Below are 18,579 nucleotides of genomic sequence, written 5' to 3' on the forward strand. Positions count from 1 at the left end.
TCCTAGAAAGTCGCCGGAAGTGGTTCCGGAGGACCAGAAAGCGGAGTTAGCGCAGGTGCCCGGGTCTCTGGGCGCCCGGAGACACCTGGGCGGGGAGAGTGGTGCCTCCACCCCGCGCGGGGCGGGGACGCAGCGGCGGGCTTTCGATCCGCCCCAGGGGCGGCCCCAGGGTTGTGGCCGGGTCGGCGAGTCTCTCCCACACACACCTGCCCCGCCCCGCCCCGCCCCTGGCTCCTGTGGCCCCAGCCGCCCGGCGCTCGTCTTTGTCGCCCGCGCCCCTGCCTGTATTCACTCTCTGAGCCGCGGGCGCGGGTGTAGACCGGGATTCTGCGAGCACGGTGGGCAGAGCTCAGGTGTTAGCGGGGCACGTGGTGTGCGCATCCTAGCCCCGCGCGTCGCGGCGGGATGAAGAGCTGCTGAGCAGGCGAAGACACAGCGAGTGCGGCGTAGGGATCCGGGGAGCACAGGGCTCCGGGGTGTGTCTTCTCGGGATACCTTGGGAAGCTGGGGGGGGGGGGCGGGGGGGGGAGAGGGGGGCGGAGCGCCAGTGCAAAGGCCCTGCGGTGGGAGAGGGTGGACCTGGGAGGGGAGTCGTGAGACCGTGTAGATTACACCGCTTTGTGCGCCGCTGTGTATGAGCAAGGCGGACACTGGACACCAGGGGTTTTAGGCGGAGCGGAACTCAGCCGCCCAGGTTGTAGACAGGCCTCTCTGACTGCGGTACTGAGAAGAGACAGGCGGGAGACCCCGAGAGGCGATGCGGACCAGGCGGGAAGGGAGGAGGCTGGATTCCCGGGCACGCGACATCCCCAGCTGGCCTCCCCGTCCTGAACCCTCAGTGGCTCCCCCTTTTTGCGGTGTTCAGCTTCCTCCCTGTCCCTTGCCCTCGAATACGCAGGGAAACAAGGTACGAGATGACAGCGAGGTCAGTGCTGCTGATAGGCCCCGAGTCCAGGGCAGGTTTTGACGCATGAAGCCCAATAGCAGCTGCCCTGGGGGTCCGCGGGGGCCTCTGGCGGGCACCACCAACACGTGTGTCCCAGAAGGCCGCTGGCGTCCCCCAGGCCACGTCAAACCGTGACGTCCGGGCAAGGCCAGAACTGACGGCGGGAGCCTCGCCCAGCCAGCGAACGACCTGGCCAGCGGTGGAAGACCACAGAAAGCCAGGGAAGGATGCTGGGGGTGAGAAAAGGAGGGTCTGCAGCATGCGGGGGGGGGGGGGGGGGGGTAAGGTTTTCTGCTGTGAAGTATTGCGTTTCCTGGATGGCCTGGCGACCACCTAGGCTTTCCAGTAACAGACAGTAATGGGATGCCCTTTCTGTCTCTCCTCAGGGACGAGTCCCTGAATTCCTCGCCCCTCTTGATATTTCTGGGAGTTGACGTCCACGGACAAACCTTCATAGCTGGCCAGAGCTTTTTCCCCTCCCTCCTAACCTCCCGGAGTGTTTCTGTGCCTTGTGACAGGTGATGCTGTCAGACGGGAGTTCCGGACCACACCAGCGGGCCCCTGATGCCGAGCTCCTGCAGGAAGGAGGTGAGGCGCACAGGAGGCTGTGCCAGGAGCCCTGGCAGCTGAAACGGAGCAGGGGCGTGGTGGGTAGGGTGCTTCCTGGGGCCTGGAAATCTCCTTATTGAGCATTTATTGGAAGCCTTCTATTTTTTCTATACTAGGCTTGGATCCGTATTGAGAGAAACTAAATTATTCAGTTTCTGCCCTCATCTTAAATCAAATTTGGAAAAAATAATAAAAGACTCTACAAAGCCGGAGATGCCTGGGTGGCTCAGTCGGTTAAGTGTCCAACTCTTGATTTCAGCTCAGGTCATGCGTGAGCTCATGGTTTGTGGGATCGAGCCCCACATCGGGCTCTGTGCTGACAGTACTATGGAGCCTGCTTGGGATTGACTCTTTCTCCCTCTCTCTCTGCCCCTCCCCTTCTGTCTCTGTCTCTCTCAAAATAAATAAACTTTTAAAAAAAGTTTTTTAAGGTACTTCAGAGCAGTTTATCAAGGAAATGGAATGCATTCAATCACTTGTTTTATGTACAACTTGACACATATGATAAATAGCATATATGTGTGCATAAAACTTAAATAATTCAGTAACTCCTACCCCACCCACCAGTTTTACCAACGTTTAAATTTTGAGTGTATGTAATTTTACTTCTGTAACCTTTTTGGAACCCTGAGATTTTAAAGGTATAGAATGAGTACCTGGAAACAACTGGCCAAGAAGGAGCAAAGGTCTTGTCGTGAAGCTTTGGGAAAATGCGAGGCTGGGTTTAGAAATGCTCTTTGATGGGACATGTGCAGAGGAAGGTGGACAAAACTGTATAGACGTGGCTGCTGGAAGTAAAACCCAGGGCCTGGCGTTTAGCAATTCTGGAGTCCTACAGGCAGACCCTGAATGGCACCGACTTTTGGACAGAGGACGAGGCACCAGGCACCTCAAAAGTAGGCTTTTAGTATTTATTATCTACAAGGAAAAAAAAAGTATGTTATTGGCACTTCCAAAGGAGAAATCCTGACATTTCTACTGTATAAGGAATCATAAATGAATCAGTCTCATCCCAGATACTATCTGTGCCCAGCTTTAACAAATAGTTTTGTTATGGACTGAACGTGTCCCCTCAAAATGCACATGTCCCTGAACCCCTGTGTGATGATATTGAGAGGTGGGTGGGGCCTTGGGAAGAAATGAGGTTTAGATAAAGTCATAAGGATGGCAATGAAGAGAGTAGTGTCCTTATATGAGGAGGGGCCCAGAACTCTGTCTCCCCCATGTGAGAGGAGAGGGACGGAAGCCAGGAGGGGCCGACACCTGGATCTGAATGTCCAGCCTCCAGAACTGAGAGAAGTGAGCCAGCCAGCCTGGGGTATTTTGTTAGGGCAGCCTGAGCTGACCAAGGTAGTTTCATGTCGTGAGCACACAGCCTGTGTCCCAGATTCATTTTTAACTTGAGGGCAGAAACTGACCTTTCAAAATCTAAAGCTAAAAAAGCCTAAGAATCACTGTGGTGACCAGGGACTGGGGAGGGAGAGACACAGGCAGGTTGTGTGATGCACAGAGAGTTTAAGTTTTGCAGGATGAAAATGTTGTGGAGATGACTCACATTGTGTGTTTTCAACACTGCTGAACCATACACTTAAGAATGCTTACGATGGTAAATTTTGTCACATATTCTTTGCCACAGTTCAAAAAACTTTGGGGGCACCTGGCTGGCCCAGTTGGTGGAGCACATGACTTGGTCTCAGGGTCGTGAGTTCAAGCCTCCCATGGGGCACGGAATCTACTTTTTAAAAAAAACAGCATGATGAACACTTTTTTAAAAGAAGAACCACTATGACTTAATGACTTTCCCAATCTGTGAAGAAGATATAGTCAAAATCCAACGGGGACGTTTCCGGAGAGGACTTTGGGCTAAATAGGGCTGTGCTTTGTCAAAACTCAGCCAATGGTACACTTACGACTTGTGTATCTTACTGTATGTAAATTTACTCAAAAGCAAGAATGTAAACACATACTGAACCCCAGTTAATGATATGTGAGAGAAAGTGTTTTGGGGTAAAGTTGCTCATGTCTTCATTACTTTGAAACTCAGCAAAGACGAGTGGATTAGTAGAGACAGGGCTAGTTAGACAGACAGAGGTTTATTGCAAACATTAATTGTGGAACCTGAGTGGGGAGTATGTGGATGTTTACCAAACAGTTCTTTCAGCTTTTCTGTATATTTGAAAACATTTCACAATAAAATGTGAATTGAGGGGCACCTGGGTGGCTCAGTCGGTTAAGTGTCTGACTGCAGCTCAGGTCATGATCTCACAGGTCATGGGTTTGAGCCCCAAGTCGGACTCTGTGCTGACAGCTCAGAGCCTAGAGCCTGCTTCAGATCCTCTCCGCCCCGCCCCCATTCACGTCCAATCTCTCTCTCTCTCAAAAATAAACATTAAAAAAAAGAAGAAAATAAATAAAATGTGGATTGAACAAAAAACCGAGCTGGGAGGTTACATTTTTGATGTCATGACGATCCTTGCAGAGCAGACCTGCCTCTGCTGTGAGCCCAATGGGTGTGGGACCATGTGCGACCAACAGTCACAGAATGCGTGGGCTTGTAGGTGAGACATGGAACAAGAGAGCAGGACCCATGAGGACTGAGACACAGCCCAGGTCTAAACCAAAGAACAATGTTCTTGGGAAATTTCTCTGGGAAGAAACCAGTTTGCTCCTAAATTGAAGTTTTGGTAAAATTGGAATGAAATTTTGGGGACCTAAGTCCACAGGGTGATCCTAGAGTCTTATCAGTTGGTGACCAATCTCCCTGGTATCTTCTGAAAGAGACTGCTCAGACTCGGATTGGGGATGTGTTGAAGAACTTTCTAGAAAGGTTAGTCACTGCAAACACAAGCTAAGGAAAGGTGGAGCTGGTCCCTGAGGAGTGAATTCAGGCTCCCTAGCCAGCTATGTGGGCCGGCCGAGGTGGAGGGCCGAGGTGACCTACGGGCTGCCCCAGACACCTGGACACCCATGCTGCATACGCTGTGTGCACTGCAGCACGGTGAGGGGACGGTGGCTCCGTGCCAGGAGCTAATGGGAGACTCAGAGTCGGGACACGTGATGCTTCTCTAATAAGAACAAGGGAAAATGGCCCGAGGTAGGCCAGCTAGTAAGTTACCTAAAGGAACAAGCTGTGGGCCAATCCCCATCCATCCCCATCCCTAGTCCTTCTGGAGGAAGTGACCTCAACACTCAGATCCTGGAAGAAGGTCATCGAACCAGCCAGGAGTCAGTGATGTGGGCTTGGGGACAGGCGAGGTTATTCTAGGATGAAGAGCGACCACAGAAAACCATGTTGTAGGTGAGGGAGAGCAAGCATTTACCGTCAGCATGGCTGTGTGCCACGGCCTGCTGCCCAAACTGGAAACAGGCTGGAGAAATGAGGGGAAGGTGTGGTCTGAGACTTGCACGTTAGGGAAGAGGAGGAAAGCACAGGGTCTCGCCAATACCGTGCCAAGTTGACTCATTTCTCTTCCCTCAGCCCTGCGGGCTCCTCAGCATCCTGCCTTTGCCAACGACGGAAGCCATGGAGACCGGCCAAGAGCAAATACCACACCGGTGAGTGGGGCCCAGGTGAGCTGAGGCCCCTCCATCCTTCCTGGAAATACAGCACCATGTCCTGAATACGGCCTCGTTTTCACTCGCTCCCTGACCACCCCCCCCCCATCCAGGCATTCCACTCACAAGGAACATTTTGTTGGATGACACCATTCGTGGATTGTTCCCGGTCATGATTTTCGCTGTGCACAGCCTATGCCCCCTTCCACCGCAACCCCAAATATATGTGGAACAGTAACCACCTTTGATTTCTAGAAACCTCCTGAGAATCCTTTCTTCTGCGTCTGTTTCCTGGGGACTGGGGTTTCCTCCGGGTCAGCGGGAGCGTATCCTTGCAGGACGCGGTGACGTTTGAGGATGTGGCCGTGTGCTTCAGTAGTGGAGAGTGGCAGTGTCTGACCCGCGCCCAGAGGCACCTGTACACCGACGTGATGCTGGAGAACTATGGCAACATGCTGTCGGCTGGTGAGGACACCCCGTGCTTGGCTTAGTCCTTTTTCCTGTCCTTACTCTTTACTTGCTGTCTATTGACGTCTCCGGGCCTCCCAGTGAAAGTCAGAGCCCTCATTCTTGCCTCGCAGCCACAACGGGGAACATACAACCAAGTGACTGCTTCCTGGGGTCTCCTCCTCTGCCCTTCTGAGCGTGACCTTTCTGAGGTCATCCCTACCTGCTTGCTTACACCTTGGCAGACCCCCCCCCCCCGAGTACACCCTTTTCTCCCCACTGCTCACACTCTCCTCTGCGGTGTGAGCAGGAGGGTCAAGGCCGGGTGTTGGGACAGAGGTGATCTGCTATGCACACTGACTTCCCTTCTCCACGAGCAGGCCTTGCCTGCCCTAAGCCACCCCTCATCTCCCATCTGGAGCAAGGGGCCGTGCCCTGCGCTGAGGACCTGCAGGACTGGGGGTTCCTGACCTGCTCCTTCCCAGGTGAGTGACGGGGAAGCTCCAGTCACCAGCCGTGTGCCGTGTGACAGCTGGTTCTGGTACGTTCTTAGTGCTGCGTCATCCATCCTCACCCTCCTGGAGGAAGTCCACTTAGAAAACCCTCATGGAGAGAAAACAAACAGCAGCAAATCGGACAATTATCCTGTCATTAATCGCTTCTGTGCACCCTATCCAACAGGCCCCTGTGCGATGTGGTCCTCTGAAAAGCTCCAAGAATTCGGCTCCCTTCTGTGGATCAGTTACTCCAGGGCCCAGCTTTCCTTCAGGACCTTCCCCGTGTTGGGCTTCTGACCCTTCCTTTCCCTGTCCCCCTCACGCTTCAGCTCTGAGCCCTGAGGTGGATGCACACGGTGCTCACCTGGGTGGTCCGGCCACAGACACATGCAACACCTCCCTTAGGTGTCGGGGGGGGGGGGGGGGGGGGGGGGGGGGGGGGGCCAGGATTTCAGCCCAGGTGCTCCCACTCCAGAGCTGCAGACTCCACCCCCCCCACCCCCCCACCCCCCACCCCCCACCCCCGTCTGTCTGGTTCACTGTGGAGCGCCCCGAATGGAGCTAGGATTTCAGGCTAGATGCTCCCACTCCAGAGCTGCAGGCTTTACCCCCGTCTGTCTGGTTCACTGTGGAGCGCCCCCGAACTATTTTATGCGGAGCAGTGGCGTGATAAGACCTTATTTTCTGAAAGAAGATTTGGGAAGCAGAGTAGAACACAGATGGTGGGGCTGCAGTGAGCAACCCGGAATGAGCTGATGACCCGGCACTAGAAGTAGAGGGCACAGGTCAGGGCGGGGGTCATGGGAAGACTGACCGCAGGAAGAGTTAACCCCTGCTGGCTTCTGTAAACACACACCTACTATCGTACTACTCACACTACTCGTGCTACTTGGGCATGTCAGCCCCCTGTGGGTCTGCCTGCCTCTGTCCCTCCGCCCCTCCCTCCCTGGCCCACTTTCCTTCCCAGTGGCTCAGTCCATGTGCCCACGCCTTCCCTCCCCTGAGCGGCTGGGGCTCTGGATAGAAGTGCGAGCCCAGAGGCTAGGGAGCAGTCCAGGGAGGAGTCCAGGGAGCGCTAGCCCAGAGTCCAGGGAGGAATCCAGGGAGCCCGGCCCAGACGCAAGGGAGGAGTCCAAGGAGCACGGTCCGGAGGCCAGAGAGCAGGCCAGGAGTCCAGGGAGGAGTCCAGGGAGCACGAGCCCGGAGTCCAGGGAGCGGGGGTCCGGCTTGGGTCGGCGCCGGCCCAGACCCCCCCCCCCCTTCCCCGCCCTACCCCAGCAGCAGTCATACCGCAGACAGGCCCCACGGGGGTAACTTGTACAATGTCCGGGAGGGACAGGGTTGAAGGCTGCGTCTCCTGCCTGAGGTGGGCAGGCGTTTGGATTTGCCACTCGCTTCCCTGGAGAGTCTGGGGAGCGAGCAGGTGTGCAAGGATCTTCATCAGGTTTATTCAGTGTGAACAGCGCGGTACTTGGGAACCTGCCACTACCGAACCCGCCCCAGCCTTTGGCGGTCAGATCACCCGGTCCTGACCCGGCTCCACTCGCCCCGGTGTTTGCTTCCTCTTTTCAGTGTCGGCGGACCACACGCGGCCTGAGAACGGGGACCGCCGCGGGCCGGAGGCGAAGCGTGTCCTGGAGCGCGGAGGGGTCTGGGTCCCGGAGCCTGGGTCCCCGAGGAGGTCGCCAGGAGCGGACGCGGGGACTGGCAGGCCCGCAGCGCGCAGCGCCCGCCCAGTCCAGGGCCCCCGGCCATGCGCCCAGTGCGGGAAGAGCTTCCGCGGCCGCTCGGACCTCGTCCTGCACCAGCGCGTGCACTCCGGGGAGAGGCCGCACGCGTGCGCCCAGTGCGGGAAGGCCTTCAGGACCGGCGGACAGCTGGCGGCGCACCTGCTCACGCACACGGGCCAGAAGCCTTTCGGCTGCGCGCAGTGCGGGAAGGCCTTCGGCAGCAGGGCGGCCGCGTGCCGGCACAGGAGGGAGCACGGCGGGGACAGGCCGCACGCGTGCGCGCAGTGCGGGAAGGCCTTCGGCAGCAGGGGCCGCCTGCGCCGGCACGGGCTGGTCCACAGCGCGGAGCGGCCGCACCGGTGCGGCGTGTGCGGGAAGGCCTTCGGCCTCAAGCACTGCCTGACCGCGCACGGCCGGACCCACACCGGGGAGAGGCCGTTCGGCTGCGCGCAGTGCGGCCGCGCCTTCCGCGGGAGCTCCGACCTGGCCAAGCACGCGCGCGTGCACTCAGCTGAGCGCCCGTATACATGCGGCCAGTGCGGCCGGGCCTTCCGCCGCCGCTCGGACCTCCGCAAGCACGCGGGGGTGCACGCGCGCGCGGGGCCGGCCGGGTCCCGGGGGGCCCCCGCCCCGGAGAAGCCCTTCCGGTGCGGCGAGTGCGGCAGGGCCTTCCGGCACGAGTGCCGGCGCCGCGCCCACGAGCGGGGACACCGCGGGGACAGGCCGTACCCGTGCGGGCTGTGCGGAAAGGCCTTCCAGGACCGGCACTGCCTCACCGTGCACCAGCGGGTCCACACCGGGGAGAAGCCGTTCGCCTGCCCCCAGTGCGGGAAGGCCTTCAGCGGCAAGTCCAACCTGACCGCCCACCAGCGGGTCCACACCGGGGAGAAGCCGTTCGCCTGCGACGTGTGCGGGAAGGCCTTCCCCCAGAGCTCCGTGCTCACCCAGCACAGGCGGATCCACACGGGCGAGAGGCCCTACCCCTGCAGCCAGTGCGGCCTAGCTTTCCGCCAGCGCGCGGCCCTGCTCGGGCACCAGCGCGTCCACACCGGCGAGAGGCCCTACGAGTGCGAGCAGTGTGGGAAAGCGTTCCGGGTGAGCGCCAATCTGACCGGACACAAGAAAAGAATCCACCCGGCGCGCAGAACCCACGAGCTGGACGGCACCTTGGGGGCAGCCCTCGCCCCAGGATCGGCCTCGCAGACCCTGTCGGTCGTCGGGGACTGACCACCAGCACCCGGGGTTCCGCGCACTGGTGCCTCCCGGTTCTCGGGGCCCTTCCCTGACTGGGATCCCCGGAGCCCATCCTGACCCGGCTGCTCAGGGACTCGCTTCCAGGGCGTTGCCCAGTAGCCCAAGGCTTTGCCGCGTCAACTCACTTAACCACAGAACTGCCCTGTGGGACGAGGAAGCGAAGGCATGAAAAGAGGACACTCGCTCAGGATCACTTCACCGGGCGGTTCTGCACCAACGCCCCCCCACCCCTCCACGCTCAGACTCGCCCGCACCACGTCTTAGATGCGAAGCCACAACTCAGCTCAGCACCCACCGTGTTCTACCTGATGAAACACTGACCATTTTTTAGCAAGGTTTTTCTGTGTTGTTTTAACTTAAGGGCTGAATGGTACTTCCCATGTGGGGTCAGGATGGGAAAGGAAGGCAGATTTAGAAATCTGACGTAAGCGGGATGCACTGCTCAAGTAACAGTTTACATGGGAAAGAGCACAAAGCCCATCTCACTTTCCTATAAATACATCAAGATGTCAACGTGTTCATTTCTTACAGATTTGCTATATTTATTTGTGATGGATGAAATGCTCTTTCAAGTGTCTTAGAAATTTGTGGCTATTGTTTCACATTTTTCAATATCTCTTTATACTTTTGCCCTTCAAATGCCACAAGTACTTTCTACAAACAGAATTAAGACCCACGGTGAATAAGGCTGTCAGAGACTGAAAATCCTAGAAGATGCTCATGTCAACATAATTAGCATAATGACCATAACTGAGAATTAAATGTAGTTCTAAGTTCCTCAGCTCCTGGGGCGGGCGGGGGGAGGGGACAAGATGAGCAAAGGGCTATCCAACATTTCTCAAAGGTGTTTTACACGTTAAAGTTTTCCAAGTGTATTTTTGAGAGAGACAGCGTGAGTGGGGGAGGGGCAGGGAGCGAGGGAGACAAAATCCCAAGCAGGCTCTGCACTGTCAGCACAGAGCCCAATGTGGGGCTCGAACCCAGGAAACCGTGAGATCATGACCTGAGCCGAAACCAAGAGTCCGACACCTAGGTGACTGAGCCACCCAGGCGCCCCTAAGTTTTTTATTTTTTTTTTTTTATTTTTTTTTAAATTTTTTTTTTTAACGTTTATTTATTTTTGAGACAGAGACAGAGCATGAACAGGGGACAGGCAGAGAGAGAGGGAGACACAGAATCTGAAACAGGCTCCAGGCTCTGAGCGGTCAGCACAGAGCCCGACGCGGGGCTCGAACTCACGGACCGTGAGATCATGACCTGAGCCGAAGTCGGACGCTTAACCAACCAAGCCACCCAGGCGCCCCAGTTTTTTAAAAGAACGACTTTAGGAAAGGCTGGCTAGGGGTGGCTTTTTTAATTAAAGACGTCTCAGTTTATGATATGCTAATATCTTTTCTAAACCTTGAAAGAACAATAAAAAAATTGCTTTCCAAAACTGACCACAGTCCTGTTTGAAGCATTTAGTGGGCTCCTGTATCACAGAAAACGTTTTGGGAAATGGTTACAGGTTATCTAATACTGAAGGACAAAGTGTCCAAGAGATCCAATTTTCTAGTAACGATATGGTTTATTTTTAAAAAGGATGGATTGAAACATTGTTCCTTAGGTTCAGTTTCAACAAAAAATTTCTTTTTATTTGTGTGGCCATTTCTTACATAGTTTATTAGTGAAAGCCAAGATGAAAACATTAAAGACATAACTCAATGACATTGTCTCTATGGAGGAGAAAATTCTGGATACGTGGCTTCTGGGTGAGAAAACATGACCTAAGGACAGAATTCACGGTATGTCTGGAGCACTGGCAGTGGTTTTCCAATAATTTTTTGAGTCTGAGGACCGCTGTTTGATGGTCAACAAATACCAGCAGCACTCTCCCCCACATGTGCACACATGTTGTACTTTAATGCTCGATGGCAAAATATCGTGCTTTCCTAGAAAATCTGAGGTTTTGTTTTTCACAGCAGGTACCTGCTCTTGGAAAATGCATATACATGTTCATAACATTTATTTCTGCAGCCACACGCTACGGTGTACGTTGGGATTTGGGGCTCAAAGTCCTCAGCCCAACTTGAGAACCTGACGGTAACTCCTTCATCTCCCTTCTCCAATGAGTTTTAACAGAATCTGGCAACAGGACAAATCCCGTTTAAGTTCTGGACCGTCCTCGAGCGTGGACGTTTTGTGTTGTTGACTGGAGGGCTACATTTCAGACACCAGTTAACCACAGGGCATGGCCAGCCTGACAATCTGTTGTGAGATTCAGAGGACTCTGTATTGATGAGCCCAAATAGCAGCCTTCTAGACTCACCCTCACCCATCCATCTTCATCATGACTATGTTTTCCTAGAATTCCGCTATGATCCTGACACCTGCTGGAAAGACTCTCAGTCCTGCAGTGAGAAGCTCCCATTACTGGCTTAAACTCCAGGAATCTCCTGGTGTTTCCTGAGCATCAAAATGAATATAGTGAAGAAACACTGAAGAAAGTTCAGATATTTTACCTTTGGGAAAAGTCTGTACATTTAAAAGAGGTCTGCCATAAGGTAGTAGGTTTGGCCTGAATGATGTGGAAGGAATTCAAAGGTGAGCAGCATAGTTGAATAACAAAACATGTTAGTGTTAAAACCCTAAGATTCTTGTAAGCAATTCTGAGGAGTTACCAAAACTAGAGTTATTGATTTAGTTATAATTTACTTAAAAACTCACCAGGTAATAGTTTTTTTAACCTAATTACATTCTAAATGCAAAATCTGAGAAAAATTTCACACTAAACATTGATACAACGAGATTGTTTTCACTTGACCTTCACAAAGGAAGTAGAGAATGCCCACTTCACTCATTTTTCAAAAGGAGTAAGATACAGGTTTCAGATTTAAAATCACCCATGTACAGAAATGTCTTTCTGAAGCTTCTCTTTTTTTTTTTTTTTTTTTTTTTTAGAGAGAGTGAGAATCTTAAGCAGGTTCCACATTGACATGGGGCTCAATCCCACAACCCTGGGATCACGACCTGAGTGAAAATCAAGAGTCAGATGTTCAATCAACTGAGTCTACTCCCAGACACCCCCTCTTTCTGTAGCTTCTACGTGTGGGTGCGGTTCGATGCCCTGGGATCATTACAGAGCAATGTTAACCCACTTCTCACAAGATACCCTTTCAAAATTTTCTTTTTTTGTTAAAAAAATTTTTTTAACGTTTATTTATTTTTGAGACAGAGAGAGACAGAGCATGAACGGGGAGGGTCAGAGAGAGGGAGACACAGAATCTGAAACAGACTCCAGGCTCTGAGCTGTCAGCACAGAGCCCGACGCGGGGCTTAGACTCACGGACCGCGAGATCATGACCTGAGCCGAAGTCGGCCGCTTAACCGACTGAGCCACCCAGGCGCCCCTCAAAGTTTCCAAGACAAATCAAACACTTCTTTTTCCACCAGACAAAATACCTGAAATTTCTTTAGTGCTTTCTCACGAAGTTTATTTTTAAATGTTCAAGAAACCTCAAAAGATTCCTGGAGTTCAAGCCTGGAAGCAGGGTTTCTCACTGCGGGACTGAGAGTCAGCAAAGGATCTTTCAAGCAGGTGGCAGGACCCTAGCAGAATTCTAGGAAGACACAGTCACACTGAAGAGGGGTTTGGGAGGGTTAGGGTCTGGAAGTCTTAGCCTCCCCTTCTGTTCCATTGGTCGACTGCCTATCCTTACACCAATGCCAAACTGGTTAATTACCACAGCTTTATAATATCTTTTCATCTCGTAGACGAAGTCCTATTTCTTTTTCTTCAAGACTGATTTGACTGTTCTTGGCCAAGACTATACTTGTTCATGCATTGGAAGACTCGGTGTTATTAAAATGTCAGTTCCCAAAATTGACCAACACATTCACTGCAACCTAAATAAAAATCCCAAGAGTGCATTTTTGTGGAAAATGGCAAACTGATTCTATAATTTATATTGCAATGTAATTCTCAGCCAAGAATTTGCCTTAGGAAAGGCAAATTTTTATCCTTTTACAAGTAAATTTTGGATAATATTTGTATACCCTCAGGTCAAGAAAAGATTTCTCAAACAAGACACCAAAAAGGTTACTTTTAAAGAAAAATTTCTGATAAATTCAACTAGATTAAAATGAATTTCTTTCATCAAATTCACCATAAAGAAAAGGAAAGTACAATTTTCTCATGAATTGAAAAAACATTTTGAACTCACATACTTGGGCAAATAATTGTCATCCAAAATATTTTAGGGTTAGTCACATGAACTGCCATATTTAGAGGTTGAATAGTGGCAGTTTAATATGGTTTGACCTTATATAAAAACTCCTTTAAATCAATAAGCAAAAGACAACCTCAAAACAGGCAGAAGGCACGAAGAAGTGTTTCACAGGAAACAGAGTGATGACCACACACAAAGGGTGTACAGTCTCGTAACCAGGGACTCTGAGCACAGTGACGGCTGTGAGACTCCGCTAGGTTGAGAAAGATAAAACGGACCTGACCAAGTTTTGGCAAGGACGCGGAGTTGTGGTACTCACTGGCCGCGCTGAAAACTGATGCAGGCACACTGGGAAACAAGCAGGCTCTCCTGTAAAGCTGAACCATGCCCTACAACTCTGTGGTTCCATTCCTAGGAACGCGCCCCAAGAGGGTCCTGCGCGTAAGCACCGAGAGCCACGTGCAAGGATCTTCACAGCACATCTGCTCATAGTAGCAAAACCCCGGGAGCAACCCAGTGTTCACCAACAGTAAGTAGGAAAACAAACGTTGCCAGATTTAAATAATGAGTATGTCACAGAGGTGAACGTGCCCACGAACATGGGTAGAGAGCGGACGTTCTTGTCGAACGGGAAAGGCAAGTCCCATAAGACAACGTGCAGTTTGGTACCATTTTCACAAGGTTCAAAAACATGGAAAACAAAATAATACTCTGATTAGTGATCTATTCATAAGTGTAGATTGTTTGTTTAAGTAAAGGAATGATAAGGAGTCAGTGACAAAAGGAATCAGTGATAGGGTAAGAGAGAGGTTCATAGTTGATGTGAACATCTTAGTAATGTTCTAGCCTGGGCCGGTCCGACAGAGACAATGTGCCAGATCTGTGCTCGCATTCCTAAAACTTACAGTTGAGAAATAAATTCACAAAGCCAAGTTGTCCCAAACATACTTAAAAGTTTTCCAGTAACAGAATGCAGAATTGTCTTTTAAATTTAACTTTTAAATAGTTAGAATTAAAAATTCAGTTCCTCAGTTACACTAGCCACATTTGAAGTGCTCCGTAGCCATAGGTGGCCAGTTGATACTGTGTTGGATGGTTCAATTCTAGATTTTGAGTGACAAGTTCAAAAGTGCTCATTTTAATATTGCACTTCAAAATTTTTATACTTGGGTATCTTTTCTAATGTATAAAATATAATAAAAAGAAAGCACAAAAACCTAGAGGAGCAGTCTGGGGATCCCAGTTAGTAGAAGTTCCAAAACAACAATAAAAACAGACAGGAAATTATCAACATAATCACGTAAGAAAGTTAGTTCCTAGAGAGAAAGCCCTGCCTAGCACACAATTCACTGAACGGCAAAACATCTACACCAGACACACCAATGAGAAATCACAAAATCCTGTGCATAAAAGAAAGACTTCCAGAGTTTTCAGGCAGGAAAAAAAAAAGTCAAATACAAAGGACAAGAAAATAAATTAGCTTGGGAATAAACAAGAGTAGCACTTGAAGATGACAGACCATAGAGCAATGCCTTCAAAATCCTAATGGAACATGTTTTTAACTTCAATTTCTATACTCAAAGGATTAACCCACTAGGAGGTAAAATAGGTATCTTAAAGACAGGAAAGGTCTCAAAAACTTTACCTCACATGCTTATTTTATCATACACTCCACCCAAACAAATCAATAAAATAAATCCATCAATCAAATAAATAAATATCCAAAAAGCAAACTTTGCAAAAGGAAGCAGCCAAGGCAAACCACTGACCCCGGCAGCAGCCGATCCAGATCAGCGAGGCAGAGAAGGCTAAGAGAAAGATCTCCAGGGAAAAATAATAACTGATGCATTGGCTACTTGGGAAAGAATATTTAGGAGTGTCACTGCTATTTTGAAGAATTAGGGGGAAATATCCAATAGTGGCAGGAAACGAATCAGGTGAAAACATAAGGTAACTAACAAATCCAGTATGATCAAATTGCGCGAGATGGCAAATATCAGCTATCTCATCAATGGCATCATCATTTCATACCTGTTTCAGTAGGAGAAAGTGCACAGTACAGAGAGGAAGGAAGACAGAAATCAGCTGTGGGATAGGTGCACAAATTCCAAAGCAGGAAGAAAAGACAAGTGTTTAAAAGGACAAGGATGGAAACAGCAATAGGAGGATGATGACTGTTTGGCTGACCCCTGATGTACTCCTCACATCTGGGTCCTTTCGCAGAACTGTAATCCCTGGATTTGACCTGCAGCTTGTACTTATGTGGTACAATCTAAACACTAACATGTAAAAGTGAAAGCACTAATTTCTCTTTTCTCTGTCGGCTGACAACATGCATCTATCAAGTCTGATAAAGACACAGATTAGCCTGTCGGAGCATCAAGGGTGCGGGCAGAGCACAAGAGATGCAAGAGATGTAAGTTGGGCAAAACTCTACCTCCACTCTCTCGGGATCCTTACCTGGCCCGACATAGGGCAGGAACCAGACAAAAACACACAAACTGACCTCATGGAAGTTTTACACAACACATGAACCCTCCTAAGGAAACGAATATGCAACCAGTGGCAAAACTGAAATGCCTTTACATTAGGTTGAACAGAGAAGCAATTGTGGAGAGGAAACTAAAATAGGTGAGGCTAAAGGAAAAATTATTTTAAGGAGGTCTGTGCAGAATTCTCTCAACTTCAGCCTCCTGCCCTCCATGATAAGAATGCTACTTTTGTGTTGGGATGTAAGGTGGACATCTTCCACATACGGGTTTTATCTGCTTTCCAGAAGAAAAAAGAGAGGGTCAGAACACCACTCTTGCAGCTGTATTTGTAAGTGCCTTTAGCTCAAAATAATTCTCATGGCAAAGAATTATTCTACCACCCTACAGAGGCAAAGGACATTTTATTTCTCACCGTAACAGCAAGAGCCAGGCTCTCAGCCTCTACAGATTCCTCAAGCACCAGCTCCCACACGGGTGACTCAGATGGGCTGAGATGGATGCCTGCACACACAGTGGGTAGCCACCCTGAGCACAGGGAGCTCAGTATGGACGTCTATCCTTTGCACCAGATGGAGACACTATCTCTATCTTCCCAGGCCGTTCTTTATATGAGTATCCTTGAAAGACAGTGCGGGAGAGAGGGCAGTTACTGCTCTGGGGGATAATAAGAAATATATAATTGGTCTTTGCCCCATTTCCTGACATAGGTCCTAAGTCCCTTGGAATTTCCTGGGTGCCAGGAGCCTCTTTTGTTCTAACAAGGCCGTGTTGGTAGGTTTCAGAATGGGACTAGTCGCTAGAAAGACCAAGCCATAGTTAGAAGCCTAGAACTTTCAGCCCCAACCCCCGTCCCCAAGCTTTCCGGGAGGGGAGAGGGGCTAGGGATTATAATCCATCATCCCTACGTGATGAAACCTTCATAAAAACTCCTAAATGACAGAATTAGGAGCACTTCCCAGCTGATGAAGGCCTGGAGGTGCTGGGAAGTGCCCCACCTGGCGAGGGCAGGGCAGCTCCGGATCCCCCCACCCCCTGCCCACCTTGCCCTGTGCATCTCTTCCACTTGGCTGTTTCTGACTTATAGTTGTTTATAACAAACCAGTAAATGAAAGTCAGATGTGGGCCTGAGTTCTGAGCCATTTGAGCAAATTATCAAACCTGAGGAGGGAGTCTCGGGAACCCCCAATTTGTAGCTGGTCAGTCAGCTAGAAGGGAGGTCTGGGACCTGCAAATGGCATCTAAAGCAGGGTACAGTCTTGTGGGCCTTATGGGTGTCTGCAGAAAATCGGAGAATTGGTTGCTGGGGAGTGAAATCGGCACAGATACAATGCACGCAGAAACGGAGAGTCTGGTGAAAAACTGCCTCTTGTCCCAGCAGTAGCCACTGGGAACAGTGTGGTGTGTGTCCTTCCATCCAGCCTGAGCCCCTGCTATTCTCTAACTTCTCTGTTGTCCTAAATCCGGAACTTCAAAGTCCACTCGCGAACTCTCTTTTTAGGTAGACATGTTACCATATTTTCGTAATAACTTATGTAATGCTTGTGAACCCCACTGGACTCTAAGCTTCACGGTGGAGGTGGAGGTTCTCTGAGCTCTTCTCCATATCCCCTCCCTAATAGTAACCCTGTAGCTGATAGGAGGCAGAGGGAGGCCAGGGAAGGCATCCAGGAGAAAACAGCTTCCACACTAAGGACTAGAAGATGAAAAAGAGGCCTGTGTGCATAAGATCTGCTCAGAGCAGGGAGCCCCCAAGCGGCAGCGACGTGCGGCGCAGCTGAGCAGAAGCAGAAAAGCACGCAGAGGGGAGGGGATCGCCTCTAGAAGTAGCACTCGGCGCTGGATGGCACCCGCCGCAGGGGGGCACCCGGCGATGGGGGCACCCGGCACTGGGGGTACCTGACGCTGGGGGGCACCTGCGGCTGCGGGGTACTCGCCACTAGGGAGCACCCAACGCTGGACGGTACCCGACGCTGGGACGCACCGGACGCTAGGGGGCACCTGGCGCTGGGGAGCACCAGGAGCTGGGAGGCACCCGGCGCTGGGACACACCTGTCGCCGGATCGCACCTGGCGCTGGCGGGCGTGTCCGCAGTCATGGGACCAGTACCCCCTCCGCGGGGGTCTCTTGTCGGATCTGCACAGGGTTCCAGACACGAGACAGGCCGCTGCCGGGGCCTCAGGAAGATCCGGGGCCATTCTGGACACATCTTATTCCTTCACAGGCGTCGGAGGATGTGCCTGGAGATACAAAGGGATGCCGGAGTCTGTCGTACGGTCCTTCGTTCGTACTGAGGACCGCGAGAACAAAAGCACCTCCTGGCCGGGCTGCGGCTGTATCCGGAGCAAACACGAGGCAAAGGAGGAGAAAAAGGGGCCTGTCTCAGGATGTGGGGACGGTCCACACTGCGCGTGAAGAAAGAAAAAGAAGCTCTGGCAGCGGTGGGATTCGAACCCACGCCCCCGAAGAGACTGGAGCCTTAATCCAGCGCCTTAGACCGCTCGGCCACGCTACCACTTCCGGCGCAGATGCTCCCTCCCGGCCCCCTAGAGGCGTGAACAGCAGCCGCCGGAGACTTCCGCCTCGCTAGGCCTCCACCCTCTGACCGGCAGCCCGCCTCCCTCACTGCGGGCGGGGACCAGGCAGTCCCTGAGGAGCCGCGCGGCGGTGGCGTAGCAGTCTCTGTGTCGTCACAGAGCAGATCGGCTGCTAAACTGCGCCGCGTCTGCTCTGCGCAGGCGCGGGGCTGCCATGACCCGCACCTTTGACGAAGGCAGTTTGGTCCATACGTGAGAATACGCTGAGGGCATTTTATGTCAGAAATAAGGTCGCAGTAAAGTTAGC

The 18,579-nt window shown here is 51.7% G+C and overlaps 1 protein-coding gene, 1 long non-coding RNA gene and 1 other non-coding gene across 6 annotated transcripts; 1 reads left to right on the forward strand and 2 right to left on the reverse strand.

The window, feature by feature from the left end:
- Window positions 1–19: 19 nt before the first annotated feature.
- Window positions 20–10,106, forward strand: ZNF311 (zinc finger protein 311). Of its 4 annotated transcripts, none has more exons than XM_078446482.2 (7): window positions 20–476; window positions 899–1,182; window positions 1,465–1,534; window positions 5,034–5,110; window positions 5,449–5,575; window positions 5,938–6,042; window positions 7,627–10,106. In XM_078446482.2, the coding sequence occupies exons 2-7, from the start codon at window positions 1,174–1,176 to the stop codon at window positions 9,009–9,011; spliced, it is 1,773 nt and encodes a 590-aa protein (XP_078302608.2). In that variant the 5' UTR covers window positions 20–476; window positions 899–1,173; the 3' UTR covers window positions 9,012–10,106. The 4 variants fall into 4 exon arrangements, with proteins under 4 accessions (XP_078302608.2, XP_078302610.2, XP_078302609.2 ...); XM_078446484.2 differs by having other exon boundaries at window positions 1,044–1,182; XM_078446483.2 differs by having other exon boundaries at window positions 1,065–1,182.
- Window positions 3,630–18,486, reverse strand: LOC132666257 (uncharacterized). Its single transcript, XR_013555444.2, has 4 exons — window positions 17,788–18,486; window positions 6,029–6,160; window positions 5,353–5,572; window positions 3,630–5,150 (listed from the first exon to the last, which is right to left on the reverse strand). It is a non-coding gene; the product is annotated as an uncharacterized LOC132666257 (long non-coding RNA).
- On the reverse strand, window positions 18,169–18,250 carry TRNAL-AAG (transfer RNA leucine (anticodon AAG)). The gene has a single exon. It is a non-coding gene; the product is annotated as a tRNA-Leu (tRNA).
- Window positions 18,487–18,579: the final 93 nt, after the last annotated feature.

The sequence above is a fragment of the Panthera onca genome, chromosome B2 (assembly GCF_046562875.1).
Source record: "Panthera onca isolate mPanOnc1 chromosome B2, mPanOnc1 haplotype 2, whole genome shotgun sequence".
NCBI classification, from domain to species: domain Eukaryota; kingdom Metazoa; phylum Chordata; class Mammalia; order Carnivora; family Felidae; genus Panthera; species Panthera onca.

Bases quoted from the DNA above. Each gene is read 5' to 3' on its own strand.
- ZNF311 (XM_078446482.2), top strand. The intron at 5,576-5,937 runs GTGAGGACACCC...CTCCACGAGCAG, and splicing joins TGGCAACATGCTGTCGGCTG to GCCTTGCCTGCCCTAAGCCA. The intron at 6,043-7,626 runs GTGAGTGACGGG...TCCTCTTTTCAG, and splicing joins CCTGACCTGCTCCTTCCCAG to TGTCGGCGGACCACACGCGG.